Source organism: Ovis canadensis, chromosome 1 (assembly GCF_042477335.2).
Source record: "Ovis canadensis isolate MfBH-ARS-UI-01 breed Bighorn chromosome 1, ARS-UI_OviCan_v2, whole genome shotgun sequence".
Lineage (NCBI taxonomy): Eukaryota > Metazoa > Chordata > Mammalia > Artiodactyla > Bovidae > Ovis > Ovis canadensis.
The window spans coordinates 102,130,010-102,157,781 of record NC_091245.1 but is presented as its reverse complement, the minus strand read 5'-3'; the positions used below and the strand labels follow the sequence as shown (position 1 = coordinate 102,157,781).

Genomic DNA, 27,772 nt, shown 5'->3' with positions numbered 1-27,772 from the left:
GAGGGTGGCGTCGAGGATCTGGGCTCAAATACCTAGCCTCAATGTAGACTATTAAGTAAGGTCCTATGAGGGGCAGAGGTTACGTCTGGACAAAAGTTCTGATGGAAAGGGTTCCTAGTCAGTATGCTAACTGACAAATAGAATCACACAAGACAACACCAGAAGTCCATTTGCAGGCCGATTTTTGTTTATTTGTTTAGATTTTACATGGTTTGGTTTTGCTCGGAAGGCGTGATTATGCCCTCCAAGCTTTTGTCATTTCACTCACCTTTCCCAACCTGGCCCAGTCCAGCCCCTCCCAGGATGGATCGAGGTCCGAAGGCTGAAGGCCAAAGGCTGCCCAGGCAGGTGGTGACCTCGGAGGCAGAACCGCGGCCTCGAGTCGCGCCGCTAACGGCGAAAGATTGACGCGGTTGGACAGCGCCATTCCCCAAGCGATAAGGGGCGTAACCTTGGCGTCGTCCTTAAACATGAGTAAGAATAGGATAGTGAAGGTGACTATCTTCCCAGCCTGTCCTTTCTTTCTCTTTCTGCTGTCCAGCTCGGCCCCCAGCGTCCGTCCCCCGACCTGATTTACTAAAGGAGTCGTGTGGAATAGGGGAAAGTCACTGACTGCCATTACGGTAACTCGGTTGCTAACTCGAACAGGCTCATTTACGTATAATTTGCACGTTCCACTGTTTACTGAAGTACGCGGCAAGCCTGTACTTCTCCTCTAGCAGGGAACCCACGCCCGCCCGCTACACCGCCGCCTTCTGCTCTAAGCCGGGAGCCCCTGCCCCTTTATCCAGAAAATCTTACTTCCCTTTCGACTTCCTTAGCTTCGCAAAAGCTGCCTCTTAGGCCCGCCTCCCAAGGCTTGGCCCCTCCTCCCACCCGTAAGCTCCTCCCCTGGTCCTCTCCTCCTCCCCGGCTTCCAAATCTCTCTTCCCGCCCCCTTCTCTATTTCTGAACAGGCATGTTTCAGGCAGCTTACCCGACTCCTTAGATTACTATGGGATCCGTAGGGTCCTGAGCGTCGGAGTAGCAAGAAAGCATAGCCCACGAAGGGCCTGAATTCAGAAGAAAACTCGAGATCTACTGAGGAATTTATTTATTTATTTTTAATCCTGGTGGTGCGAGGGAGGAAGAGAAGGTTGTGAGGCCCGGTCGAACGCGCGGCAGCGCGAAGGCCCCCTCAGGCGGCGCTGAGGGCAGCCCCGCAGCCGGGGCCTGGTGCAGCCGCCGCGGCCGCTGTCAGGGAAGCGCAGGCGGCCAATGGAACCCGGGAGCGGCCGCTGCTGCTGAGGCGGCGGTGTCGGCAGCCCGACCCCGACCGCCCGCACCCCCTCCGCCGGGGTCCCCCGGAGGTAAGCGACTCCTACCCTGTGAGTGCCCCTTGCCCTGTGTGTGAAGGGGTCCCTCTCCCACCCTGTCCAGCACAGCCTCCCCCGCCCCCACACCTGGGTTCGACTACAAAACTATCCTCCCGGTGGCACCCGCATTCCGGGTTCCTTCACCCGTTCTTCCCGAACCTGGGGTCCTCCTCTGCTTTTTGGCTTCCTCTTCTGTTTAGCTCCTCCCTCTGCCGGGGATTCCCCCCTCCCTCACGCTTATCCCTGTTGCCTCCGTCCCGAATTATCTTAAGTCGTCAAGCCCTTCCACATCACGATGCCTTTTATAGGGTCCATCCTTGTTTGTCTTTCCTCATTGTCTGTGCCCCAGCCCCTTTCCCCACGGCCTCCGCCTTTATCCCTTTTCCTGTTTTGCCCCTTAACTCCGATGTCTCTGTGCATCCCCAGCCCCTGGTTCCCGGGCCTCTGTGGCCGGCTCTTCCTCTGCTGCTTCTGATTCCATTACCTCACTGCCACCCACCCACCCAGCTCCCGGCTTCCAAGAACTGTCTATTCCTTCTCCTTAAGGGATCTCAGGCCCTCACCATCATTCCCAAAGTACTGTTTACATTCTGCTTTGACCTTAATCCTTTCTTCTTAGAGTACTTAATGATTCCTGTAACTTTCTTTAGCTTTTCTCGACCCTTCCTCAGATCTCCCAACCTCTGGAGGTTTGTTCCTGTAGAAGAGAGATCTGACAGTGCTCCTTCCCATTCAGGATTTCCAACTTTGACACTTCCCTCGAGTTTCAAGGGTTTTGCTGATCCTTGTGGTATTGTTTTGCCGGTGGTCTTTATGTGTTCTCTGTCCCTCTGCCTTTACATACCACTTATTTCAGGATCAGCTAAACCTTGAGCTAAGAAGATGTGTTGGGAGGAGGGGGGAGCCTCAGCTGTCTCAGGCTTTTCTCTGGACAGAGGGTGTTTCAGAAGGATGGAGCAAGTTTGAAGCAGTTCCTATCAGATTACACTTTGCTGGAGGAATGAATAGGCCTGCATGGAAACTGAATGAGGTTGTGAGAAATTTTGTTTTGGATAATTTAATTTTAGGCTTGTCTTAGAGGGATCACAGAGTATAATGTCTTCCCACCCCTAAGAGGAATCGGTTTACTCTCTGTGGCTTTACTAGAATGGTCTTGGTTAATTCTGTAAGAGCTTAGGCCTGGAGTGGATTTGGTCAGGGGGTAACTGGGAAAAGGAACATGAGCCAATGGAAAGAGCATGTATATTGAAAATCAGGACTCCTGGGTTTAGGATGTGACGTCTTCGCTTGACCTTTAGCGTGACATGTTTTGGGAAAATGGTCCACTTTATAGGCATAGGTACAGTAATAGGGGTATAGCACAATGTGGGGGAAAAAATTTGACTTCATTATTTGTTTACAAAACACAGGGTTCCTCAGACACAAGGTATTTATTAGTAGTGATTCAGTTCTGAGAATTTTCCTTCATTCTGGCTGTTGAACCTTTCTAGTCTCCAGCCATGGGAGTAAATCAGTTTGAAAGGCAAGCTCCAGGCCTGACTCTTTCATCTGCCTTGATTTGGTTCCCCACTGCTTTAAGTTGCTGACCAGCTTTGCTGTTCCTCTTGTTCTTGAGCCATAACTCCAGATTCTGTAGGCGTAAAGTACGTTTGTGGGAAAATCCTTTGAGGAATCTGGCTGGAAAAGAACAGTTGAATTGAGTTGGGACTTAGGAAGCTAGTTGCTCACCTGTATGCCATGTCTCTCTCTTGGCCTCCAATAGTGAAAAGAACACGTGAAGTTCCCTTCATCTTCCTACTCTAAGCCTGTTTGAAAGTAATCATGCTGCTTTGTCCCACTTCCCCCTTTGTCTGCCTCCTCGTTAGCCAGCCAGTGTCCGATCTCGTAAGCCCCCTTTTTAGGAGCAGCTTTGCTCCTTGGGAGCACCCCTAAAGAGAAGTCATATTCCTCCTGGTTTCTCTGCTTCCTTCTCAGAGCTGGGTCCACACTGTGTGAGAACACATTTGCTGAACACTATCCAAAGCAGAAAATTGAGATTGTCTAATTTGGGGAAGAAGCTTGAGAGGGACCAAGTGGCATGAGACTGGAGAGAGCCTAGTTCAAGTGCATTTGGAGTTTGTGGAGGAACAGTTCAGAGAGAACTGAGTATACAGGTTGCTTTCTTTGCCATCTGTCAGTTACAGCAGGGGCTCCCAGAGCTGGCTTGGGCTGTCTGGCTGGTATCTGCTTATACCAGCTGAACAGATTTCTCTGCCTCATTCAATATTGACTTAACTTTCCTGAGACCACTGTTCTCCCTTTCCCTGATGCCACTCTGCCTTGGGGCCTTGGGTAAGCATTTACCTGGTTCCTGGTAGGGCTTGAGCTTGTTTGATGGCTTGGTTCTGTATTTCTAGAAGGGAAAGGTTGTACTCAAACTCCATGTTTACCATTGAGGTTAAGAGGGAAGGATGAGCTGAGACCTCCTTAAAGAAAGGTTTGAGTTAGACTTTGAGACATGAGGAGGGAGTCCTCAGGAGCAGAACAGACAGCTTAAGATGATTAGAAGTCCCTTTTGAAGAGCAGCTTCTTTTTCAAAATTATTATTAAAGACTGATGTGCATTTGGAAACAAATCCAATGGTACTTAAAGAATTTATGATGAAAATCAATAGTCTCTTTCCCTTCATCCCTACTCCTAAAGATAACCTCTTCTCTGAAAGTTATTGCCAGAGCTTTAGATAAAATTTTTGTTCTTGTTTGGTTTATGAATTATTACAAAAGAAGACTGTGTTTTAGAAGATTCATACCTCGTGTTGATATGTTTTTGTTTCTACTGGAAGCCTGAGTACCTTTAAATGACATATTTGAACCTCCTTGCCGTTAACTTTTTTAAAAATTATTTATTTTTAATTAGAGGATAATTGCTTTACAATGTTGTGTTGGTTTCTGCCATACATCAGTGTGAATCAGCCATAGGTATACATATGTCCCCTCCCTCCCACCTCCCACCCTGTCCATTAACTTTTAATAGCGTCTCTTAACTACCTCCCTTGTAGGATGAAGATATTGACTCCACTACTCTTTTTTCCAGTTCATATGATCCATCTCTCCATCTCAAAGGGATCTTTCTTTTTTTTTTTCCAGAGGGATCTTTTAAAAGGTGATGGAAAATTGAGCTCACCTTTCTGTTTGGAGGTAGAGCAATAAATAAGATGGTCTCTTAAGGGTCATTCTATGAAAATATAGGAACATATTAAAAACATGAGGACTGATCTGAAGCAGTCATGCTTATCTAATTCATGGAAAAAGATTTCAAGAAGGGGATGGTGATTAACTATGTGAGGAAATTGATCTGGGGCCCTTTACACCTTGTCCTAGCAGAGACCAATCCACCAAGTCATTTCATGGAGGCCAGTGGAGGGTTGTTTGTCTAGATTCTTTTGAGGTGATGAGAAGCAAGAAGCCAGGTTAAGTGATAGCGTTCCCTACCCCCAGAACCTTCTGGAGACTTGGATGCTCCATCACAGAAGACATGCACGTGTGCCTCTGTCCTCCTTCCCTGCTGTTCTCTGCTTGGCCCTGAGCAGCCCTCTGATGCTCACCTGAGGATTCCCTTCTTTGCCCAGACATCAGGTGTGGAGCCAGTTGGTTGTCAACATTCCCCGTCCCCCTCCCACACACACCCCTTTCCGAGAAGCTAGCTGCTGGTCTGGGCCATGGTAGACCTCTTCAGTTCCCTTCTAGCCTCACCAGAAGGCCACTTTAGGCTCCCAGTGTGAAATGTGGAGCCTCAGTTGTCTGTGTCCTTGAGAACCATAGGAGTCTTTTGATATTAAAGGTTTGGACTTACTTCTCTGGGGTTTTTCTTGTTCTCTGACTTTTAAAAGGGGAAAGGTGGTGAATACAGAAACCGTTTCTTCCTGTTTTGCTTTCCAGTCCTTTCACTCTCTTTAGAATAGTTACTCATCAAAGCTGTATTTACTTTGCATTTCAGAATGAATTAACTGATGTTAAAGACCATATCTGGATTTAGGTTTTAAAAAATCCATTTATTTCTTATTGCCTAAATTGCCAAAACAACCTGCATTTCCTTCAGCTCCTCCTTCTCCCCATGACTTGCTTCAGAGGCAGGCAGTTCCTGAGACTCAGGAAGGTCAGGAGGGAGGCCAAGCTCCAGTTTGGTGGTTTCTAGTGGCATAGCTGCCCTTTACAGGAGAGGAGTTTGCTTTTCCTCCTCCTCTTGACATTATCTGTTCCCTGGGGAGTAAAGGCTGTCAAATGGGGGACCTGTTCTGTTCAGTGGGCAAGTCCCCTAAATATGTGATATGGGATTTCCAGCTCAACCCTGGGATAAAAGAAATGATGGCCTCCTTGCCTTCCTTCTTGGTGCCAGTAGTAATCCCAGTTGTGACCATTTCCAGATCGTCTGCATTTCCTAGTGAAATCTGAAATGCTGTATGTGGGAGAATGTCTGAACTTCTTTTCCCTTGGAAGTTTTGAAAAGTGGTCTTTTAGGAGCTTTTGGTGTCTTGAAAATCTCTGGAGTAGAGGAAAAAAGAATCATGTGCCAAGCATAGAGAGATAAAAAAGAAAAAAAGAGTTGGTTGTATAAAGTGATTTGAGTCTGTTGTGTGAGTGTCTAAGCAGACCTAAAGGGTAGTAGTGGTCCCAGCTGAATTTGAGGAATTTGAGAGCCCTCTGGTGCAGTGTGCTGCAGAGTCGCAGCAGGTACTGATTAGCACTTCCCTCTTCTTATTCCTGTGCACCCCACAGTTGCGAGTAGAGACAGGTCCACATGGGCAGAGGCAGCCATGCCGCTTCTGCTGCTCAGAGGCCACTGCCTCATTTGGGAAAGAGCATAGTGAAAGAATCGCCACCTTCTTGCTGATTCTAGTCTCAGACTGCATCAGAGAAATTCAACTGGGGGATGAACTTCTTGCTTGACAGAGTTAGGAGAAAAATAAACTGAAGTAGCCTTTTTTTTTTTTTAATACTCCTTGAGAGCTTAAGAGTTCTCCATCCATCTTCCTGCACAACATTAGTGGTTGACTGCTGGGGGAGAGCAAGCTGGACTATATATGTTGGGCAGATGAAGGTGACTTTGAGTCTTAAAATTTCAGAGATTCAAGAAGAGGCCCTGAAAAAGTAGTGGTGGAAACTCAGGCTTTGCAGAGTGACTAGCGAATCTGTGTCTTGAGCCTCCTTCCACTTACTTGGGTTTACTAGGGTCAAACCCCACTTATCAGGTTCATTGATGCCACTATCAGTTGGAAATTACCTGCCTTCCAGCTCCGCAAGTGCTTCTGCCTTCCTCTTGCTCATGCTCTTGAGTGTGACGTGGCCTCATGCTATTTGTATTTTTGTGAAGAGGCCTCTTGAGTCCTTTGCTACCTACAGCCAGACTCTGGAGCTACGTCAATCTGACATTGATATAGTGTACCTCTCCCAGTCCTTGCTTTGAGATTTCCTCCTGTTCTGCACTGATTCTCCTGATCTGGATTTAGTGAGTCTCTGAAGAATCATTCTAGGCAGGCAGTGGCTTTTATCAAGTGTCCTCTCACTGACTTTCCTTCTGATCCCTCCAGAGGGGGATTGTTGGTTGTATGTTTTCTTCTCCTTTGAACATTCTGGACACGTGGCCTCCAGCCTGATACCTTTTTGTCTTCTCACAGCCCCTCCAGTTCTTGGAGTGTGTGTATGAGGATGGGAGAAAGTAGGGTTGGGATAGGAGAGGGCTCACATAAATGTTTTGGAAGAGTCTCGAGTAACAAATGTTAACTAAATCACTCTCCATATAAACAACATAGGCGTGTGCATGTGCGTTGTTTATCAACCTTTTAGGTGATTAGGATTTAACTAGCACTTGTAGCAGAGAAGGCAGTGGCACCCCACTCCAGTACTCTTGCCTGGAAAACCCCACGGCGGAGGAGCCTGGTGGGCTGCAGTCCATGGGGTTGCTAAAAGTTGGACACGACTGAGTGACTTCACTTTCACTTCCATGATTGGAGAAGGAAATGGCAACCCACTCCAGTATTCTTGCCTGGAGAATCCCAGGGACGGGGGAGCCTGGTGGGCTGCAGTCCATGGGGTCACGAAGAGTCGGACACGACTGAGCGACTTCACTTTCACTTTTCACTTTCATGTACTGGAGAAGGAAATGGCAACCCACTCCAGTGTTCTTGCCTGGAGAATCCCAGGGACAGGGGAGCCTGGTGGGCTGCCGTCTATGGGGTCGCACAGAGTTGGACACGACTGAAGCGACTTAGCAGCAGCAGCATTTGTAGAGTATTACTGTGTGCCTATACAGACTTCCTTGTAGTTCAAACAGTAAAGAATCTGCCTGTGAGGCAGGAGACCAGGGTTCGATCCCTGGGTTGGGGAGTTCCTCTGAAGAAGGGAATGGCAATCCACTCCACTTTTCTTGCCTGGAGAATTCCGTGGACAGAAAAGCCTGGTGGGCTACAGTCCATAGGGTCGCAAAGAGTCGGACACGACAGTGACTAACACACACACACACACGCTGTGTGCCAGGGACAGACATGTTAATTCCTTTTGCATACATAAAGTTACTCATTCTGTTAATACACAGTGACATTAAGAAATAGACATGTTTCTTCCCATTTTACAGTTGAGGAAACAAACTCAGAAGATAGGAGGTTTGCCTGAGTTTACACACATACTGGCAGAGCCAGGATTTTGAATCTCAGCCTGTTTGAGTCCAAGTGCAGGAGTTTTTCCACTATCCTTCAGCTGCCACAGCGCTGGAGGAAGGGAGCATGATGTCATGTCCTCAGACGAGCAGAGAAATGGCACACCTCAGCAGGGTTGACGATGGATGTTTCTGAGCTATTTCCTTCTCAGTAAAGCCTGGTGTGTTTGCTGGCCATTATTTTTTGGGTGCTTTGAGTCTAAAAGGGAAGGTAAGAAAAGTATCTGTAACTGGAAAAACACATCAAGATTTTAGCGCTAAATAAAGGTGAGATATTCAGGACCTGTGTATGGAGTGTTATATGAGGAAGAAAATACAGTTTAAAGAGGAAAAATTAAAGGTTACTGGCAAGGCATTTGAGGGAGATATGGGAAGAACATGGAGAGAGAAGAGCATTTGAAGAGTTGGGGACAAGAGAATTAGGACCAGAATTGCTTCCCAGTCTCTCTGAAGAATTTGTAAACCTAGATAAACATAACACACATAAAGCAACATTTGGCAAATACAAGTTAAGAACAGAGGCTAAGATGAGTAACTAAGCACAGAAGGAGTGAAGAGTAATGTAGGCATCGGAGGCAGAAGGAGGGAGTCAGGGTAAGCTTCCTGGGAGGGGATGACTTTTCATCTGTGTTTGAATGAGTCCCAGAAGACTTAAAGAGGGGATGCCTGGGAAGGTTTCCTGGCGCGGGCCAGGCCTGAGGTCGGCACCACTAATGGTGTGTGTGTGTGTGTCTCCCTTTCTCTTCCTTTCTCCCTCCTTCCTTCTCTAGCTTGCAAGCTCCAAGTCTGGCTGTGGCCATGGGAGACACGGTAGTGGAGCCTGCCCCGCTGAAGCCACCTTCCGAGCCCGCTCCTGGCCCGCCAGGGAATAATGGGGGCTCCTTGCTAAGTGTCATCACGGAGGGGGTCGGGGAGCTCTCGGTGATTGACCCTGAGGTGGCCCAGAAGGCCTGCCAGGAGGTGCTGGAGAAAGTTAAGCTCTTGCATGGAGGCGTGGCCATCTCTAGCAGAGGCACCCCACTGGAGCTGGTCAATGGGGATGGTGTGGACAGCGAGATCCGTTGCCTGGACGACCCACCCGCCCAGATAAGGGAGGAGGAAGATGAGATGGGGGCCACGGTGGCCTCAGGCACAGCCAAGGGAGCAAGAAGGCGGCGGCAGAACAACTCCGCCAAACAGTCTTGGCTGCTGAGGCTGTTTGAGTCGAAACTGTTTGACATCTCCATGGCTATTTCATACCTGTATAACTCCAAGGAGCCTGGAGTGCAGGCCTACATCGGCAACCGGCTCTTCTGCTTTCGTAATGAGGATGTGGACTTCTATCTGCCCCAGTTGCTTAACATGTACATCCACATGGACGAGGACGTGGGTGATGCCATCAAGCCCTACATAGTCCACCGCTGCCGCCAGAGCATTAACTTTTCCCTCCAGTGTGCCCTGTTGCTGGGGGCCTACTCTTCAGACATGCACATTTCCACTCAGCGACACTCCCGTGGGACCAAGCTGCGGAAGCTGATCCTCTCAGATGAGCTGAAGCCTGCTCACCGAAAGAGGGAGCTGCCCTCCTTGAGCCCAGCCCCTGACACAGGACTGTCTCCCTCAAAAAGGACCCACCAGCGCTCTAAGTCAGATGCCACCGCCAGCATAAGTCTCAGCAGCAACCTGAAACGAACAGCCAGCAACCCTAAAGTGGAGAATGAGGATGAGGTAAAATTCCCGGGCGGGACGAAGGGGCAAGCCAGGTGGCATGGAGTCAGGATGTCTGGTTCAGGGTTACTCTCCGTTTCACTCCTTCCCTCTGTTTCATTTCACCAATTAAAGATGGAATGTTAGAATGGAAAAAGACCTTAGGATTCATGTATTCCAGCTGCCTCATTTTACAAAGGAAGAACTCAGAGACCCAGGGAGATAAAGTGACTTGCCTCAGGTCGTATAGCTTAGTAGCAAGGCTGATCCTCCTGACTGTCCAGTGGGTTTTTACTAAATTGCACTGCCATCCGCTTACTTCCTGAGAACTGTGGCAGAGACCCTCCCCAGCCTGACTTGAACCCTGGGATATCTACCAGGACCTCTCAGAGCAGCAACCATGGCAGGGAGAAAAAGGGGTTCTGTGTGTGAATTCTGTGTGTGCTGGGGGAGGGGAGATGATAAGCAGACCCTCAGCTTCATTCTCCTGGCCACTGCTCTTCATAATCCCTCTTCCTCACTCCCTGGAGATCCTGCTCCTTGTTGACATAAGGGTAAGGTTCATTCCCTATCACTGAGGCATCTGCAGAATGCCTTCCTGCCTGCCTTTCCTTGGGGGAAGGGCTGTCTTGCTTGTCTCTTTCCCATATCATTTGGGAGAAGCACAGAAGGGAGAGGGAGGCATTCCTGATACGGAGTAAATCTTGGGCACACCCAGTGTCGAGTCAAGGACCTGAAGCCTGAGAAGAAAAAGCAGCAGTTGGGGTGTCCCATTTAGGATACAGAGTGGGGTGAGGTAAGCCATCAGCTGGTCACGTTGTTCAGTGTCCGACTCTTGGCGACCCCATGGATGCTGCATGCCAGGCTTCATGCACACCATTTATTCCACATCTGGACAGAGAGCAGGGACACTTGCCCCATGAACAACCAAGTGTTAGTGACCTACCTGACGTCCCTGCCAGAAAGTGGTCCGCCATTCCCCACCCCACCCCTGACTCCCCACTAGCCAGGCTCCCATCTGGCTGCCAGCCTAGCCTTAGGGAAGAAGGGAGAAAAGACCGAGGCGTTTGCACTTGCTGGAGAATGCGTGTAGCCATGGTGCTGGCATCTGCCTCTCTGGGGCCCACAACCCACCCACAGTTTTGATACAATGGGACTTCTTTCAAGTAAAGAGAGGTCAGAGTGACTGGGGCAGGGAAAGGCAGGAGGGAACGAGAGTACAGAGCCTGGTCTGTCTGGAAATTTGGTGTTGTGATGGTAATGGGAAACTAAAGGAGCTAACATTTATTGAGCACTTAGTGCGTGCCAAGCACCATGTCAAATATTTTACATGTAATCCTCGCAACAGCCTTAAGAGATAGGTATTATTTCACCACTGAGGAAACAGGTTGGATGATTTGCCTCAAGTCTCTCAACCAGTGTCTGTCACACCCAGCCTCAGCTGTCAGAGTCCATACGGGGAAGAACAGCCTAGGCCTTAGCCATGAAGGTTTCCACGCCCATGCACAGGCAGGGCCCAGCTGTTCTCAGAACCAGAATGGACCATTTTCATTTCCGGTTGAGCTTGGCAGGAAGCCCAGGGTCATGAAAGGAGGCTGTGGCAGAGCGAGAAGAATCATCCAGAGCTGGTGGGACTAAGGTCGTGCAGGGTTTGGGAGCTCCTCTTGGGGTCAAGCCTGTAGTAGTATGAGTGTGAGCAGCTGTAAGTGAATCCCTCGGTGCCTCGTGTCAGGCGCCTCTTGGCTTTTCTCCACAGGCATTTTGTAGTACTCATCCTAGGACCAGGAAAACGGAGGCCTCGGCCTTTTGTCCTCCGTGCTGATCCTTAGTCCCCCTTGCAGCCCACTGCTGCCTAGGATGGGGTTTGGGGTGACGCTGAGACGCAGGTGTTCTGTGGATGCTAAAGTCCTCTAGATTGGCCCCTCCAGCTGCCATTCTTCCCAACCTGGCTCCTGTTTCTCGGGTCAGTAGATCCAGGACGAAAGGAGACACCACTCCCGGGTGATACGACGCTAGCAGAGAGAGACACCAGAGTCCCCTGTGGCTCCGCAGGAGCTGCGAGAGAGTCACCAGGAGCCTAAGCGTTGGAGCCTTCAGCCAAGAGGTCTCTCCAGACCCCTTTGACTTTTCGAAGATACATCTTTCAAGGCCTTTGTCTCCCAAGCACTGGTTTTCTTTCTTCTGATCGTCCCCCTCCCCTGTCATGCAACATTCGTTCACCCAGCCTGTAGTTCTTGAGCTTGTCCACAGCAGAGCCTGTGCTGAAGGCAGCAGGGGGTGCAGGATAGAATGCTGTCCTTTCCTCCAGGAACTTCCAAGGTAGTAGGGAGATCCCATTATCCAGGAAGTTGCTTGGTTTGTGACTCTTCAATTTTATATCCTGAAACTTTACTGAATTTATTAGTTCTAGTGGTTTTTTGGTGACTCTCCTGAAATGTTGATTCCTGCACTTGAGGAGGAAGTATACAGCTCTCTGAAACAAAACACATGATTATCTAAGGTCTGAACAGAGACTTTCAAAGGAGAGACACCCTGCTTGCCCTCTCTGGCTTTCCCCGTGGGTTCTGAGTTTAATACTGTGCCCCCACCACCAGCAGGGACCCTCTGGAGGGTGAAGCGAGGCCTCCAAGAAGAATCCCAGGTGCTCATGCTGTCTCTTCCTGCCTAGGGTCTCCCAGCAGAGTGCTTCTCTGCCCAGATCTCACAGAGGGTTCTATTTTTTAATGAGGAATCTACACTCTCCCCTACAAGTAAACAGCTCCAGCACTGATTTCTCCCATCTCCTCCCATTCCCGCTCCCACCCCCCGCCCCAGCCCAGCCCTTCAGTTTTTCTCAGCCTCGTCAGGGAGCTCTTAAGTGGCGCAGGTAGTTTTCCTTTCCAGTTGTACCCACCTGGTAAATATTTTGGCCTAGGGTGGGGGCTCAGCGAACAGAGCGATTTAGATCCTACCCCCACCCGACACGTTCCCCCTGTACTGTAGATCAGCCTTGTCTTCTCAGGGCTGTAACCTTTGTACAGAGAAATCTGCATATCACACTGGAAGGCCAGGAGGCCTTCCAGCCCGATAGAGTGTGATGTCAGCTTCTTGGCCTCAAGCTTCTCTCCTTAGAGCTGACTCAGGTTGAGTGACTCAAGTCTCCAGAGGAGAGAGGAGCAGTTCACGATATATCTCCCTGCCCCCAAGGCTGTTAATGAGTCAGACAGGACCATCCTGTCTGTAGAAGCAGCTGGAGCAGGGCTTGTGGAACCCATATCCTGCCTACTGTTCCTTCCCCACCCAACTCCTGGGTAGAGATTGAGCCAGCAAGTCATCATCAACTTCAGCATCCTAGCTGCCTTGGTGCTCCCTCCCACCACCACTCCCCCTCAAGCAGAAGAGCTACGGCCTTGGGAGAGTGTTCAGCTTGACTTCTCCTTCAAAGTGCCACTCTTCCCAGATTCTTTAAAGAAAGACCCGACAAGAGGGCCTCCAGCTGGAATCGAATGTAAACCGTGGAGTTGAATTAAGTGGCTGCTTGAAATTCTGATCGCAGAGTAGCTCAGTGACCACTGCCCTCCTGCCCTGGGAGCGGCTTTGACTTTGTCTCCCGAGTCCAGGACCCTCCCTTCCTATGTGCCGTGTACCCACATTGCCCCTCTCCCTGTCCTGGGAGACCTTGGTGGACAGAACTCAGGGTGGGCCTGTGCACGAGTGCCCCGGAGCCACTCAGTGACTTGCAGCGCCAGTCCTCGGCCCCGTTTTACTCGCAGACACTAATAAGACATAGGAATGGGGTGGGTTTTAGCTAACTCTCCTGAACTGGGGCCAGGACGGCTGCTGTGGAGCAGCCAGCCACTCAGCTTTCTCAGATGGATTCAGCTGGGACCTGGCTTCTCAACTTAGATCCAAAAATTGTAATTTATCAAGTGTCACATGAAACAGCCTGATCGGAGGCCTACAGAAGTTTGGTAGGTAAGAGAGTTACTCATCCTTAACTCCCAGCAGCACCTAGCACAGACGTTTCATGCTCCTGGGTCCCTGCTAGCCCTCATCACATGATTCAAGGGTGGGATTGGGTTTCCCAGGGTGATAATGAGGCTGATTAGAGAGGACATGTACCTGGCACTGAAAGGCTAGCTCTTCTGCATCCTCCTTGACGTCTCCAAGAAGCTGGAGGAACGTGGGATTTCTGGTATGGGAGCCATGCAGCTTGTTATATTCAGTCTCAATGGTGGTCTCCATGGAGAAGGGGTTGGTTGAGAGCATGTGGGTGAATACCGAGGAAGCAGGAAAGCTTTGCAGCATCGAGGTACCTGCCTCCCTGACAGATCCAGCTGTAGGAATTTTTCCTAGAAGGAAGACTTGTGCAGGCAAGAACAGAAGGGCAGGAAATGAAAAGCAGAGGCCACTACCTCTTCAACCCTTCTGACCTCAAGGTCTACGCTAGCTTTCTAGTATCTTCCACAATGTCAAGAATCTGGGCAAGTGGCATTTGTGGGCTGACTTTCTTTCATTAAAGCAGAAAGGTAGAGCTACATAAGAGAAACAGTTATGATCCAGGTTGGAGCTAAATTCTTTGCCTTTGTCTCTCTCCCTTCCCTCCCTGCCCCCTTCTTCTCCCCTTGCCCTCCGGCCCTTTCCCAGGAGCTCTCCTCCAGCACCGAGAGTATTGATAATTCATTCAGTTCCGTAAGTGGGGCCAGGCTGGGACTGGGTGGCAGGCTCCCCCCATGGCCGCATTTCCTCTCCGTCCCCAGGTCTTCTGAGTCCCCAGGTCAAGGCTGGAGTTAAAAGTTGCCTTTTCTTCCTGGGACTCCAGCCCCTCACTCCCAGGCCTCTGAGACCTGGAAGAGCCCCTGTTCTTCATTGCCAGTGCTGAGGGGTCTCAGTTGATCCTTCTCCCAGGACAGCTGGGTTGCAGTGCAACGCAGCCCCCAGCTCCTGGTTCTCTAGAGCAAACAGCTGGGAGAGAGGTAGAATTTATCCCTGGATTAAAGCCAAGAGCAGCTTGGCAGAAACCCCCAGGATCCTGTTTCTCCCACCCAGCACCCTTTCCCTGTGGCTTCTGCCGTCAGACCATCAAATACTTACTCAGTGTCTTCTGAATGCCAGGCCCCATGCTGGGTGAGCTGACTGGAGAAGCAAATAGGATTTGGCCTGAAGGAACGTTGCGCCTCCCCACACCAGTTTCCTTTTTAACTTCACGTTTCTTCCAGGTCTGAGTTCTTCCCTTTCCCAGCCCCCTGCCCAGGATGTTTCATAACCCTCATTCTCCTTTCTTGTTCCCTCTGGACTAACCCCTGACCCTCCAGTCCCACAGGGTCTCGGACCTTGTTGCTGGGCAGAGACGTGAGAGGAAATGCTGGACCCTCTGGGAGTTTGGATGATTCTTTTACATTTTACTTTTGATTTGTCTTCCCAATCGGTTTTCTCTGTTCTGTGCTGATCCCCTTTCAGTCATGACTCCTATCTCCTCCCATGTGGCAGTGCCTCTCTCTCGAGGCCTGGGGTCATATTTCCAACATGCTGACATAACTTAGGGGCTCCCAGCACAAAGGCTGAATTGAGGATGGGAAGGAATTCTGTTGTTTCTAATCTGAAATAACTATGAATTGGTTGGGGTGGAGGGTCTCTGGGACCATGACCGTTTGCCACCTGAGTGGATGGATTAGGGGATCAGGATGAATGAAGGAGTGAGTCTCCAGATCTCCTCTTCCGTTCTTTCTCTCTCTGAAGCCCCTAGGATATTTCCAGGGACCAGAGGGCTAGTTCTGTTGTCTTCCTGTCTTTATCTCTTTTTCGACTCTGCCTCCCGAAGCATTCCTGGCTGATTCAGACACCCGGGTCTTCATTACTGTGTGGGGCCCTGGGCCGGTCCCCTGTGGGTAGAGCCTGAGAGCTGAGCTGTGCCTTTGAACCCTGGCTCTGAGCACATGCAGAGGTGGGCCTGGTACTGCCCAGCTTTCCAAAGAAGCTCTTTATGGCAATGTGAGGGAGTGAGGGTAGAAATTCTCACTCGGGAAACTGAGCTTGACACACAAAGAGGGAGAGAAGCCTGGTGAGTGAGATACTACTGTTTCTATTTGAGGAAGAGATACTGTTCTTGCCTAGCTGAGGAGAGATGGGCCAGGGAGCTGGGTGCCTATCTTGATAAAATGCCTCTTAAGGTGGAAGGACTTAGGCTGGGAAAGGAGCCCTTTTCCATGTCTAGCTGAGCCCATCTCTTTCCCCATCCCCACCTGACTCCCAACACTGACTTTGCCCTTTCTGAGAATGCAGTGCCCAGCGTGAGCAGCCAAGCCCACAGAAGGGAGCAAATGTGGGTAGCCTAGTCCCTGAGAGGTAGGGGAAGAGGATCCAAGGAGGAATCACTGAGAAAGACAGGCCTTCAGGGCCGGCACCAGGGCCTGAAAGGAGCTGTCTTCTCCACCCACCTGTGCACACCTCCCAGCCTCCATCTGCTTTTTCTTTCCCCGTTGATTGTTCCCTCATTAGTGCAAAGTCTGCTCATCCTGCCTCATACCCTGCATGCGCACTGACCCTCGGTGAGAGATTGTAGGGTGGACAGGGGGGTGCCGTGGAAGCAGCGAAAGTCACTTGACTGGACTGAATCCTCCTTTGAAAGGGGAGGTGCTGATTCACAGCTCCCCTCTGGAGCTCTGTGGGCCTGCTGGACACCCAGCCCAGGGATCCTGCAGGGAGAGGGATGGCCTCGTTGCTGAGATGGGTGAAGCGCTTCAGGTGTGAGCAGCATTTCTGTCTGGGTCCCTGGCTGACCTGTCTGGATGCCATCCTCCCGTCCGTCTGGAAGCCTTGGGACAGTTCCTCGGGAACTCAAGTCCAAGAGAAGTGGGGTGCACCGAGTGGCCTGGAGTCACACACCCGCTTCCCGTCAAGAAACAGCCTGCGAAGGAGGGCAGTGCTTGCTTTTCTGCCTGCTCCCAATTCAGGTTGATGGGCATGGGTGGGATCTCCTGAGAGGGCCGAAAGGTATCCCTTCCCTGGAGTACTGGAGACACTGGGACCCCTGGCCTGCAGGGCTAGTCGTGACTGAGTGGGAGGACCACTTTTTTCTATGGTTTCTTCACCATCTTTTACTTCACCCCACCCCCTGTAGCCCGTCAGACTGGCTCCTGAGCGAGAATTCATCAAGTCCCTGATGGCGATTGGCAAGCGGCTGGCCACGCTCCCCACCAAGGAACAGAAGACACAGCGGCTGATCTCAGAGCTCTCCTTGCTCAACCATAAGCTCCCCGCCCGAGTCTGGCTGCCCACTGCCGGCTTTGACCACCACGTGGTCCGTGTGCCCCACACCCAGGCTGTCGTCCTCAACTCTAAGGACAAGGTAGGTGGGCTTGGGCCTCAACCAGACCCCTCATCTGACTCTACTCCCGTGGCTGTGTACAGGCCTAGGGAAGCCCCCCTGGCATCCTGGACTCCTCCATAGCTCATATGCACCTGTCAGCCTTGACTTCACCTCTGCTCTGTTGTGATTCCAAGGGCCCGCCTATCCCTGTTCTTGAGCTTTGTTTTTCTGGACCAAAGAGGCCTAATGTGTTCAGCTTGCCTCCTGCTCTGTCTCAGAGGAGAGCCACTCTCCTCACCACCCTCTAGTCCTTCTGGGAGCTCTTCTCCAGCCCTTCCATAACTCTTAGGCTTTCCAGGTACAGCAACAATAAAAGTAGAGAAATGTTTGTTTCTAAGACCTTTTCTGATCACAGTGGGCAGGGAGAAGGAGAGAAAGGTGCCCAGTTCACGTTGGAGAGAATTAGCTGAAGTAGTATGCTGGTTGAAATGAGTACTAATGGTTCAGATGTTTGTTTGTTTTTTCCAGAAGATGTATTGAAGATTAGAATCCTGTTTGGCACAGTGCCCAGCTTTTTTCTAGTCTTTCTGTTTTGAGGACAAGCCCGAGGCATTCAGGCCTCTCTGATGGGTGGTAATTGATAGTTTGGGGTGTTTTGGTCAGGTGTACCCTCTGTACATTTTGAAGCTCAGCTGAACATTTGCTAGACTATATACTCTCAGCCAGACTCTTACATATGTATTCAAAGGATCCGTTCCTGCCCTCAGTAGGACATTCCTGGTGTCTGGGGACTGAGGGAGGTGGGCTGGTGCAGGGGTCAGTGGCAGGACAAACTGTGTTACCAGGGTTGTGGTCTTGGGGAGCGGCGGTGGAGGGACATTACAAATACTGTTCTCACCACCCCAGGCTCCCTACCTGATCTACGTGGAGGCCCTCGAATGTGAAAACTTCGATACCACTAGCGTCCCCGCTCGGATCCCCGAGAACCGGATTCGGAGCACCCGGTCTGTGGAGAACCTGCCCGAATGTGGCATCACCCACGAGCAGCGGGCAGGCAGCTTCAGCACTGTGCCCAACTATGACAACGATGACGAGGCCTGGTCGGTGGATGACATAGGCGAGCTACAGGTGGAGGTGAGGGAGCTCCAAGGAAGTAGTACTGGGCATAGGACCTGTTCGCCAGGCGCTTTCAATGTATTTGAGACAACACAACACTCCCTGAGGCTGCTGCTGCTGCTGCTAAGTCGCTTCAGTCGTGTCCGACTCTGTGCGACCCCATAGACGGCAGCCCACCAGGCTCCTCCGTCCCTGGGATTCTCCAGGCAAGAATACTGGAGGGGGCTGCCATTTCCTTCTCCAATGCATGAACGTGAAAAGTGAAAGTGAAGTCGCTCAAGTCGTGCCCGACTCTTAGCGACCCCATGGACTGCAGCCTACCAGGCTTCTCCGTCCATGGGGTTTTCCAGGCAAGAGTAGTGGAGTGGGATGCCATTGCCTTCTCCAAAGAATGAGGCTGGAGAGGCCAAAATGGGCCAGATATAAGAAGGATCCTGTAAGGTGCAGAAAGAAACTGGGATTTTGTTCTGGGGTTGTAGGGATCCAGAACAGGATTCTGTTAGAACTATGACCCAACCAGATTCCATTTTGTGAAAAGGCAGACTCTACTTGAGCTGGCAGTCCAATTGGGGAGACCAAATGCAGACATTTAAGAGAAAAAAAAAAAATCTGTGTGTAAGATACACAACACAGCAGTGTGCAGAAATGGCGAATGGTGTTAGGAGAAACGCACTGGCACAAGGGAAGGAGAAAAGAAGGGGCTTGACATGGGCCTTGGAGGCTGACATTGTATAGAGAGAGGTGAGGAGATAAGATTGAATGGCTTAAGGCTTCCCTGATGGCTCTGTGCTAAAAAGATCCGCCGCCAGTGCAGGAGACACAGGTTCAATCCCTGGTCAGGGAAGGTCCCACATGATGCGAAGCAACTAAGCCCCGTGTGCCACAAGTGTTGAACCTGTTCTCTAGAGCCCAGGAGCCACAACAAGAGAAGCTGCCACAGTAAGAAGCCCGAGCACCACAGCTAGAGAGTGGCCCCTACTCGCAGCAACGAGAGAAAGCCTGCACAGCAACAGAGACCCAGCACAGTCAAAATGAATAAAAGATGGGATGGCTTAGTTTAAAGAAACGCTCAGAGGAACCTAGCCTGGAGAGTGCCTGTTCTGGACCCTAAGGAAGACTGCATTCCTGGCCTGGGGAGCTCTCAGAATAAAGCTGAAAGTTCAGCTTTCTGTGATGGTCTTGGCAGTGGTTTGCAAACTTGAATGCATTGGAAGTCTTCTGGAGGCTTTGTTAGGAATTCATATTTCCGGATCCCATTCCCAGTCATTTAAATTCAGATCGATGGTGGCTTGGCATCTGTGGTTTAGCAGCATTCCAGGTCATTCTGATGCAGCTATAGTTGACACATTGAGAAACACTGCTAGAGGGTCTGGGGGCGGAGCGGGGAACCTAGGTAGTGTAGGGTCCAGGAGATGCATGACCTGGGGAGGCTTCTTGGAGCAGAGATTGAAAGGGAGGACTGGTCATGCTGTGGAGAGGGCAGCATGAAGGGTGATCTGAAGAGGAGGTGGAAGAGGCAGCCTGTGCTCAGCGCTTCTGACCTGCAGTGCCCTGCTCTCCCCAGCTCCCTGAAGTGCACACCAACAGCTGTGACAACATCTCCCAGTTCTCCGTGGACAGCATCACCAGCCAGGAAAGCAAGGAGCCTGTGTTCATCGCAGCAGGTGACATCCGGTATGGCCAGACCGTGCGGCCCCTCCTTTCTCATCCCTCTCTTAGGCGCCGCCTGTCTCTGTTCCCATCCTTTCTGTCAGCCTATAGCTTCCTGCTTCTCTCTCACTCTGTTCTTGTCCTGAGGCCACCAAACTAGAGGGAGTGAAGGTGTGGGTTGAGGAGTTACTGGGCTACTACAGAAAGTAAATTTTAAAAGGACTCCAAAGGAATGAAAGCACCAGAGGAAGGTCTGAGCGTTTCCCAGAGTGGGTCTGGGAAGACGCATTGCTCAGAGAAGGAGGAGATGGTGTGGGAAATGCAGATGCTGGAGCTGTATCTGTCCTGATGCAGAATCCTGGTAGGAAGATGGGGAGGGGCTGCTAATCTGCGTTTAACATGATTACAAACCACCAGGTGAGCAAAGCCATCAGTGGTTTGTTTCCTTCCATGAGTCCTTCTTAGCCCAGGTTTCTATCTCTGTGTGCCCAGAGTTAAGGAAACAGTGCAGGAAATGCCAGCATAGACAGGGACAGGAGGCTCTGGGGTAGCTCCTCCAAGCAATGATACAGTTTCTTCCTGCTAGACGTCGCCTTTCGGAGCAGCTGGCTCACACCCCCACAGCCTTCAAACGAGACCCAGAAGACCCTTCTGCAGTTGCTCTCAAAGAGCCCTGGCAGGAGAAAGTGCGGTGAGTTGGGTGGGGATCCACCCTCCATATTCTGTCAGTCTCCTCTGAAAGATCCATCAGGCCTCAGGCAGTCTGAGTCCTTCCCTTGAGGGGGGTTTGATTTGAATTTTTCATAGAAGTTGTGTCTCTGTCCTCAACCTGGCATCACCCCCTGCTCTTTTTTTTTTTTTTAATATATTTTATTTTATTTTTGGCTGTGCTGGGTATTCATTGCTGCACGTGGCGCTTTCTCTACTTGCAGAGAGCAGGGGCCACTCTCTAGTTGTGGTGCGCAGGCTTCTCATTGCAGTGCCTTCTTTTGTTGTGGAACACAGGCTTGAGGGTGTGTGGGCTTCAGTAGTTGCTGCACATGGGCTCAGCAGTTATGGCATAGGGCTTAGTTGCAAGATCCCACATGGGATCTTCCTGGACCAGGGACCAAACTGATGTCGCCTGCATTGCAAGGCAGATTCTGAACCACTGCACCACAGGGCAGCCTGGAATCACCCTTGGCAGGTTTTGCTTCTCTTCACAGGCGCATTAGAGAGGGTTCCCCAGGGCAGCCTGGAATCACCCTTGGCAGGTTTTGCTTCTCTTCACAGGCGCATTAGAGAGGGCTCCCCCTATGGCCATCTCCCCAATTGGCGGCTCCTGTCAGTCATTGTCAAGTGTGGGGATGACCTTCGGCAGGAGCTGTTGGCCTTCCAGGTGTTAAAGCAACTACAGGTAAGAGAAGAGGGGGAGAAAGAAGGGAAACTCAGCCCATCTACAGATGTGTGAAGTGATCACACAGGTCCTTCTGCAGGAACTCTGCTGGGGACCAACTTCCTGCCTAGGCTGAAGTTGGATTTCCATTAAACTAAGCTGGTGCTTCTCCCGAGGAGTAAAGCCCCAGGAGCAGCTCCACAGCGCTCTCTTGTGGCCCTTTTGTGGCTGGCACCTGTTCTGATCACAGATCAAAAAACTCCCAACTGATTTGCAGCAAGTGGTTTGCGGTGGGCTGAGATGTCAACCCCTGACCCCCAGGGTGGATGCCTACAAGCAAATTCACCTGTTTAATCAGTTCTTGATATAAATATTTTCATTTTCTGGAGAAGATTCCTCTTTTTCCCAGTTGTTTGAACTGGGATTAACAGCTCCCATTTGCCCTGCCTGGGATGTGACAGTGAGGTCTCCTCTCCCCTCTCCCTCTTTTTAACTTCTGTCTATAAGATGCCTTTTCCTACATGCCACCCTGCGTCTGGTCAGACCCTGGATTTCCTTTCAGAACTTCCTGGTCCTCAGTGGGATAACAGGGTTTTACTTACTCGATGGCCTAGATTCCAAGGCCACCAAGGATGGGAACTGTCTGAGATTGGGAACAGAAGGGATGTTGGCCTCATCCTCTCATTTAGAGTCTTAATGCCACTGTGTGCTTCCTCACAGTCCATTTGGGAACAGGAGCGAGTACCCCTGTGGATCAAGCCATATAAGATCCTCGTGATCTCGGCCGACAGTGGCATGATTGAACCGGTGGTCAACGCTGTGTCTATACACCAGGTGAAGAAGCAGTCGCAGCTCTCCCTGCTCGATTACTTCCTACAGGAGCATGGCAGCTACACCACTGAGGCCTTCCTCAGCGCCCAGCGCAATTTTGTGCAGAGTTGTGCTGGCTACTGCTTGGTCTGCTATCTGCTGCAGGTCAAGGACAGGTAGGTGAATTCCTGTCCCTCATCCTTAGCTTTTCTCTAGGGTTTCCTGTCTCCCCATTTATTCATCACCACCTTCCACTGCCAAGATATGAAGATGAAACAAACACATTTTAGGTCGAGACAGATGTATTCCTGTGCTGTTAAGGCAAGGAGGCAGACTGACAAGTACCAGGGCAAGGGGCAAAGAAGTGAAGCATTTATGGGAGGAGCAGGGGTCTGAGCATGCAGAGTCTTGAAAGACAAAGGAGAATGAGGACAGAGAAAGCTGTGGATGGAAAAGGAAGGATGTTCCAGGCAGAGGAAACAGCTCGAGATCCTTTAAGCACGAGCCACACTGCATGGCACAGTAGTAACAGTGACGTCACGTAAGTCGAGGCTGGATTAGTAGGGCCTTCATAAGGCCCAGGAGGTTTATTCTGCAGGCAGAGGAAACACCGTGAGCCAGTCTGTGTTGAGTGAGTGTGCCCTGTGGCACTGTGGGCAGGGTGGATCAGTGGACCTTCAGCTGTCAAACAAGAGGTGATGAGGCCTGGTGTGAGGGCAGTGGTAGAGACTGAGAGCAGAGAGGAGCAGATGAATATGAAAGACACGGTGGACACAAGTTGAAACTCCCAGCTCTGAATTCTCCTCTTGTGGCATATGATTTCCAAAACTCAAGTTGTTTTGCGCAGAGCTGCCATTTCTGCCAGTATCATGTGACCTTTAGGAAGCTCGTCTTTGCACATAGGTGAACAACATACCACACAAAGGTTGTTACACCCTTGAGGCCCTGTTTTTAAGACTGTCTCCAGACAGTGACTCAGGGTCAGTACTGGACTGCAGCTGTGAGTTGTGCCTCTCAGGGCACAGGGCAGCTGTCCTGGGAAAGCACTAGCCCAGTGGCCTGTGCTTCCAGGGTTCCCAGTGGCATGGCAGCACATTAAGGTTAGCCAGCGGAGCCGCTTATCAGAGATCTAGCATCTGTTAGGTGCCTGCGATGCCTGACATTGTTTAAAATTGAAGTATAGTTGATTTGCAATATCATGTTAGTTTCAAGTATACGGCAAAGCGATTCAGTTATGTATATATATGTATGTGTGTGCGTGCATACACAGAAGCCTGGTGGGTTCAGTCCATGGAGCTGCAGAGTCAGACACGACTTAGTGACTAAACTGTGTGTGTGTGTGTGTTGCTTAGTCGTGTCCAATTCTTTGCAACCCCATAGACTGTAGCTCACGAGGCTCCTCTGTCTATGGAATTCTCCAGGCAAGACTACTAGAGTGGGTCGCCTAGAGGATCTTCCCAACCCAGGGATTGAACCCAGGTCTCCCACATTGCAGGCAGATTCTTTACCATCCGAGTCACAGGGATATATATACACAGACACACATACATATTCTTTATCAGATTCTTTTCCATTATAGATTAATACAAGATATTGAATATATTTCCCTGTGCTATACAATAAATTCTTGTTTATTTTATATAAAGCAGTGTGTATCTGTTAATCCCTCCTAATTTATCCTCCCTTCCCCTCTGGTAACCATTGATTTTCTGTGTCTGTGAGTCTATTCCTGTTTTGTAAATAAGTTCACTTATTACTCTACCATAATATTTATCTTTTTGTCTGACTTATTTCAGTTAGTGTGATGATTTCTAGGTCCATGCATGTTGCTGCTAATGGCATTATTTCATTCCGTTTTTATGGCTGAGTAAAACTTGGTTCCAAGCTTTAGACTGTCTCTCAAGAGTCAGGATTTGGAACCCAGGGCCCAGAGAGCCTAGAGCCTGAGCCCCTATGTTGAGTAAGTGGGGGCAGGGAAGCAGGTGATACTCAGGCCTCTGGGCTTTTCTTTAGGAAACTAATATATTTAAACGATGAGAGTCCATCCTTTAAAAGTGGAGGAAGAGACGGGCAGCTGGTAAATCTTTCATTATAACTCAAAAAAGAATAGAGGTAGTTAAGTCCTGAATGGACTCATCCACTGGTGAGAAGCCTCAGCAGTGAAGGGGCCCCCGAACGAGTGTTTCAGAATGAGGGCCCTGCAGCAGTGCAGCGGTTAAGGAGGGAAGCGTGACTGCCCTTCATCCACTGGCTTGGGGCCTTTCACAAGTCAGTCGTTTCTTCTCTCAGGGCTTGTCTCCTCACCTGTAAAATGCGAGGCTGGACTAGGACATCTGGGGCTTTCTGGCTCTCAAGATTGAGTGTTGCTGAATTTGTTATGCTTCCCCAGAAGGGTAGAGACTCAGATGGGACTGGGTTATCCCTCTGTCCCTCTTCTTTTGGCCAGTCAAACCAACCCCAGAGAAGGTGGCCTCAGACCGTGAGCTCTTAGCCTAACAAAGCCTCTTTTGACTCTGAGGAGGTCCCTTATGGGCCAGGCCTCACATGCTTAGCATGTTAATTTTTCCCCTCCGACTGGCCATTCATATAGGAATCACAAAGACCTGGGATTTCTCTCTTGTCTTCATGCAGCTAGCCTGTAGGAATTGCCTCCTGGGAATTTTTTTACATAAGTGGTTTTACCAGACAGTTAAAGCTGACTCTTTGAAGCCCCCACACTATTTTACATTTAAACTCCACTCAGCCTGGGATTGCTGTTCCCTTCCAGTGGGGTTTCTGATTTGCAGTGGGCCAACAGGAATTACAAACAAAACACAGGTAATTAGGTTGTAACTGGCCGCCTCCCACTAAGCCAAGTGCTTGGCCTCTGTGACAGCTGGCCAGAGTGCAGAGGCTGGCTTTTCTAGCTTTCCAGTTCTTTACTAGATTGGGATTGGGTGCTTAGAAGCGCGATTATTGGGAAATGGGGATAATCTTAAAACTCTGTTATTGTTAATGATAGCAAGTGAGACCCCATTGCCTTTGTTAGCAGTCTACTTTTCTAATTTCCTTTCTTCCTCCTGCCAGCTTTGGGTTCTAGGGGCTGGACCCAGAGTTCAGCAGGAAAAGTGGCAGGGCCCTTGCCTGGTGTCGTGTGGCCAGTGTGTTGCAGCTTCAGCTCCCACCTCAATCGGACTTCCTACTGTCTCTTCCTCCCATCTGCCCCCTCCTCAGACACAATGGGAACATCCTGTTGGATGCAGAAGGCCACATCATCCACATCGACTTTGGCTTCATCCTGTCCAGCTCACCCCGAAACCTGGGCTTTGAGACATCAGCCTTCAAGCTGACCACGGAGTTTGTGGACGTGAGTGAGGAAAGAGAGGTGCCTCACTGTGGTGTCATGGGAGGGGCAACTGGTAGTCTCTCCGCAAGTGGGAACAAACAGATCAGAAATGGGAGTAAGTCAGGGTGAGGTTGGATGTCCTGGGAGGCTTCCTGCCTGGTAAGAGGTGGGTACGTAACAGTTCGGCACATTTACCTAAGGGAGGAGTTGTGAGCTCCCTTGCGCACACAGCTCTCTCCTCGCAGGTGATGGGCGGCCTGGATGGCGACATGTTCAACTATTACAAGATGTTGATGCTGCAGGGGCTGATCGCGGCTCGGAAACACATGGATAAGGTGGTGCAGATCGTCGAGATCATGCAGCAAGGTGGGCCGGGGAGAAGCCTGTGTTCTGGACAGGGTGGGACCCATAGTGCCTCGGGATTCCCTCTATGTTGGGTCCCTGGGGCATGGAGCCTCCAGAAGGTTGATTCCACCTCAAGACTGGGGGTGGGGCTCCCAGCTCTGATCCAGTGCCCTGCTTCTCCTTCCACATATTCCTCCCGATTCCTGACAGCTAGTCCTGCGGGTGGGAGGGCCGAGGCAACAGAAACTACCTCCTGTGTGCACTAAGAGGGGGAAAAAAGAGGAGTCCCATCTCCAGCCTCCTGGTCTCTTCCTGTCTCCCCATCCTTTGTCCCACTCTGAGTGTCTCGTTCCATTGCTTGGCTCTTCACCAACTCAGGTGTTTTCAGTCACCACCTTGCTCCGCCTGGCCTCTGACTTCTGATGGCCCTGTCCTCAGACCCCTTCCCTGGGCCATACTCACTCCTGCTCAGAGCCGAGCTGTGTTCTTCTCTCCTCTATCTGCTCTCACTGCTGTTTCCTCACTGCCTTGCCATCTATAGTCTTTTGTCCAGGATCCCTCCTCTCCCATCTTCTCTGGGCCCTCATCCCCATTTCCCCCTCAGGGCTTTGGTGTCCACCCATTCTGAGCTGCCAGTCTCCTCCTCCCCATCCCTGCTCCCACCCCACAGGTTGTCGCTGTTGCTCAGGAGCATCCCCGTCTGGCCCCGTGATGACGGTGGCCCAGGTCATCTGTGAGTGTCAGACGTAGCATAGGCAGAGGCCTGCAACCAGATAAGTGCCCAGCTCAGGGCCCGCTCCCCAGACTTCCCGGCCCTCCCTCTGGGTCCTAAAACTGCTCCCTCCACCCTTCCTGGAGGAGATGCGGTGCTGACTCCCTGCCCTCCTCTGCCCTTGTGCCCTTACCTAGAGGCACTTAGGAGTGTGGGATGAACAGGGGCTCAAGACAGGGCCTCTCGCCGGCCCTCCCTTCTCTGCCCAAGCAGACCTGCACGCACGCTGTCAGGGTCTGAGAGGGAGGGCAGGGCAGCAGGCAGCCTGGCTCTCTCCTGTTACACTGCGCCTCCCTCCTTTCCTCGTGTGACCCTGTTCCTCGCTGCTGCCCCCAGGCTCTCAGCTCCCTTGCTTCCATGGCTCCAGCACCATCCGCAACCTCAAGGAGAGGTTCCACATGAGCATGACCGAGGAGCAGCTGCAGCTGCTGGTGGAGCAGATGGTGGACGGCAGCATGCGGTCCATCACCACCAAACTCTATGACGGCTTCCAGTACCTCACCAACGGCATCATGTGACGCCCTCCTCTTCAGGCCCCAGCGCGATGGGGGGGTTCAGGGGACCCTCCCTGGGAAGGCCCTTGGAGAAACCCTAAGCCAGGAAGCCCCACCCCCCAGCCATCCACCAAGGGGAATGGAAGGCAAGACATACAAAGGATCATGTGGTAACCGTAGAGCTTGCCGGGGCGGGTGGGGAGAGCCAGCTGCGGGGTCCAGACTGACTGGGGCTTCCTTGCCGCCACCCCAGCTGTGTCAGTATTACCACCTGATGGACTCCAGGACTCACTGCCCTCCAGAGAACAGAAGTGATAAGTGTGGGGGGCGCTGGGGCCTCGCTTCTCCTCACCAGGGTCCGAGAGGTTCTTTCCACAGGCCATCTGCTTCATGTATTCTGGGTCCCAGGAAGAAAAGAGTAGGTTCTTGGTACTGAGGACTTGATCCTGTGGTTGGCCTTTGGCCATGCTGCTGCCTGACTGTCCCCTCCCAGGGACTGAGCCCTAGCCCGAGTTCCCCTGGGTAGATGGGCTTTGGCACAGGGTCCTGCCCTTGCTGAGGTCCCCCATCCCAGAAGTGAGGAAGGGAATGATCACGGCCCCTCCAGTCTGAGGGTACTGGCCTAGCCTCGGGGAATTCCTTGCCCTGATCCCTTCCCCACACCCAGGGAGCTAGCTCTCAATTTTTTATTTTTTTGTTTGAAATAAAGTCCTTAGTTAGCCATCTGTGTCATTTCTGAGATGTGTTTTTTTCAGGGGTGGGGAGTGGACATGCCTGTGTTCAGGTTACAAAAGGAACTACACAGAACAAGGGGAAGGCTGCATTTTCCCTGCCTGTCTTGGTCAATAACCACCTCATCCCCCAAG

At 51.0% G+C, this 27,772-nt stretch overlaps 1 protein-coding gene and 1 long non-coding RNA gene across 4 annotated transcripts; one reads left to right on the top strand and one right to left on the bottom strand.

Moving 5' to 3' along the window:
• Positions 1 to 169: 169 nt before the first annotated feature.
• Positions 170 to 1,566, bottom strand: LOC138414528 (uncharacterized). The gene is made up of 2 exons (XR_011246880.1): positions 977 to 1,566; positions 170 to 463 (listed from the first exon to the last, which is right to left on the bottom strand). It is a non-coding gene; the product is annotated as an uncharacterized lncRNA (long non-coding RNA).
• PI4KB (phosphatidylinositol 4-kinase beta) lies at positions 636 to 27,631 on the top strand. 3 transcript variants are annotated; one of them, XM_069542121.1, is made up of 12 exons: positions 636 to 1,349; positions 8,816 to 9,752; positions 14,358 to 14,402; positions 16,831 to 17,058; positions 17,926 to 18,153; positions 19,700 to 19,809; positions 20,372 to 20,476; positions 21,058 to 21,181; positions 21,881 to 22,146; positions 25,184 to 25,316; positions 25,541 to 25,661; positions 26,749 to 27,631. In XM_069542121.1, exons 2-12 carry the CDS (start codon positions 8,844 to 8,846, stop codon positions 26,928 to 26,930), a joined length of 2,451 nt encoding a protein of 816 aa, XP_069398222.1. In that variant the 5' UTR covers positions 636 to 1,349; positions 8,816 to 8,843; the 3' UTR covers positions 26,931 to 27,631. The 3 variants fall into 3 exon arrangements, with proteins under 3 accessions (XP_069398222.1, XP_069398232.1, XP_069398243.1); XM_069542131.1 differs by lacking the exon at positions 14,358 to 14,402 and having other exon boundaries at positions 780 to 1,349; XM_069542142.1 differs by lacking the exons at positions 8,816 to 9,752; positions 14,358 to 14,402 and having other exon boundaries at positions 927 to 1,349.
• The last annotated feature ends 141 nt before the right edge of the window (positions 27,632 to 27,772 follow it).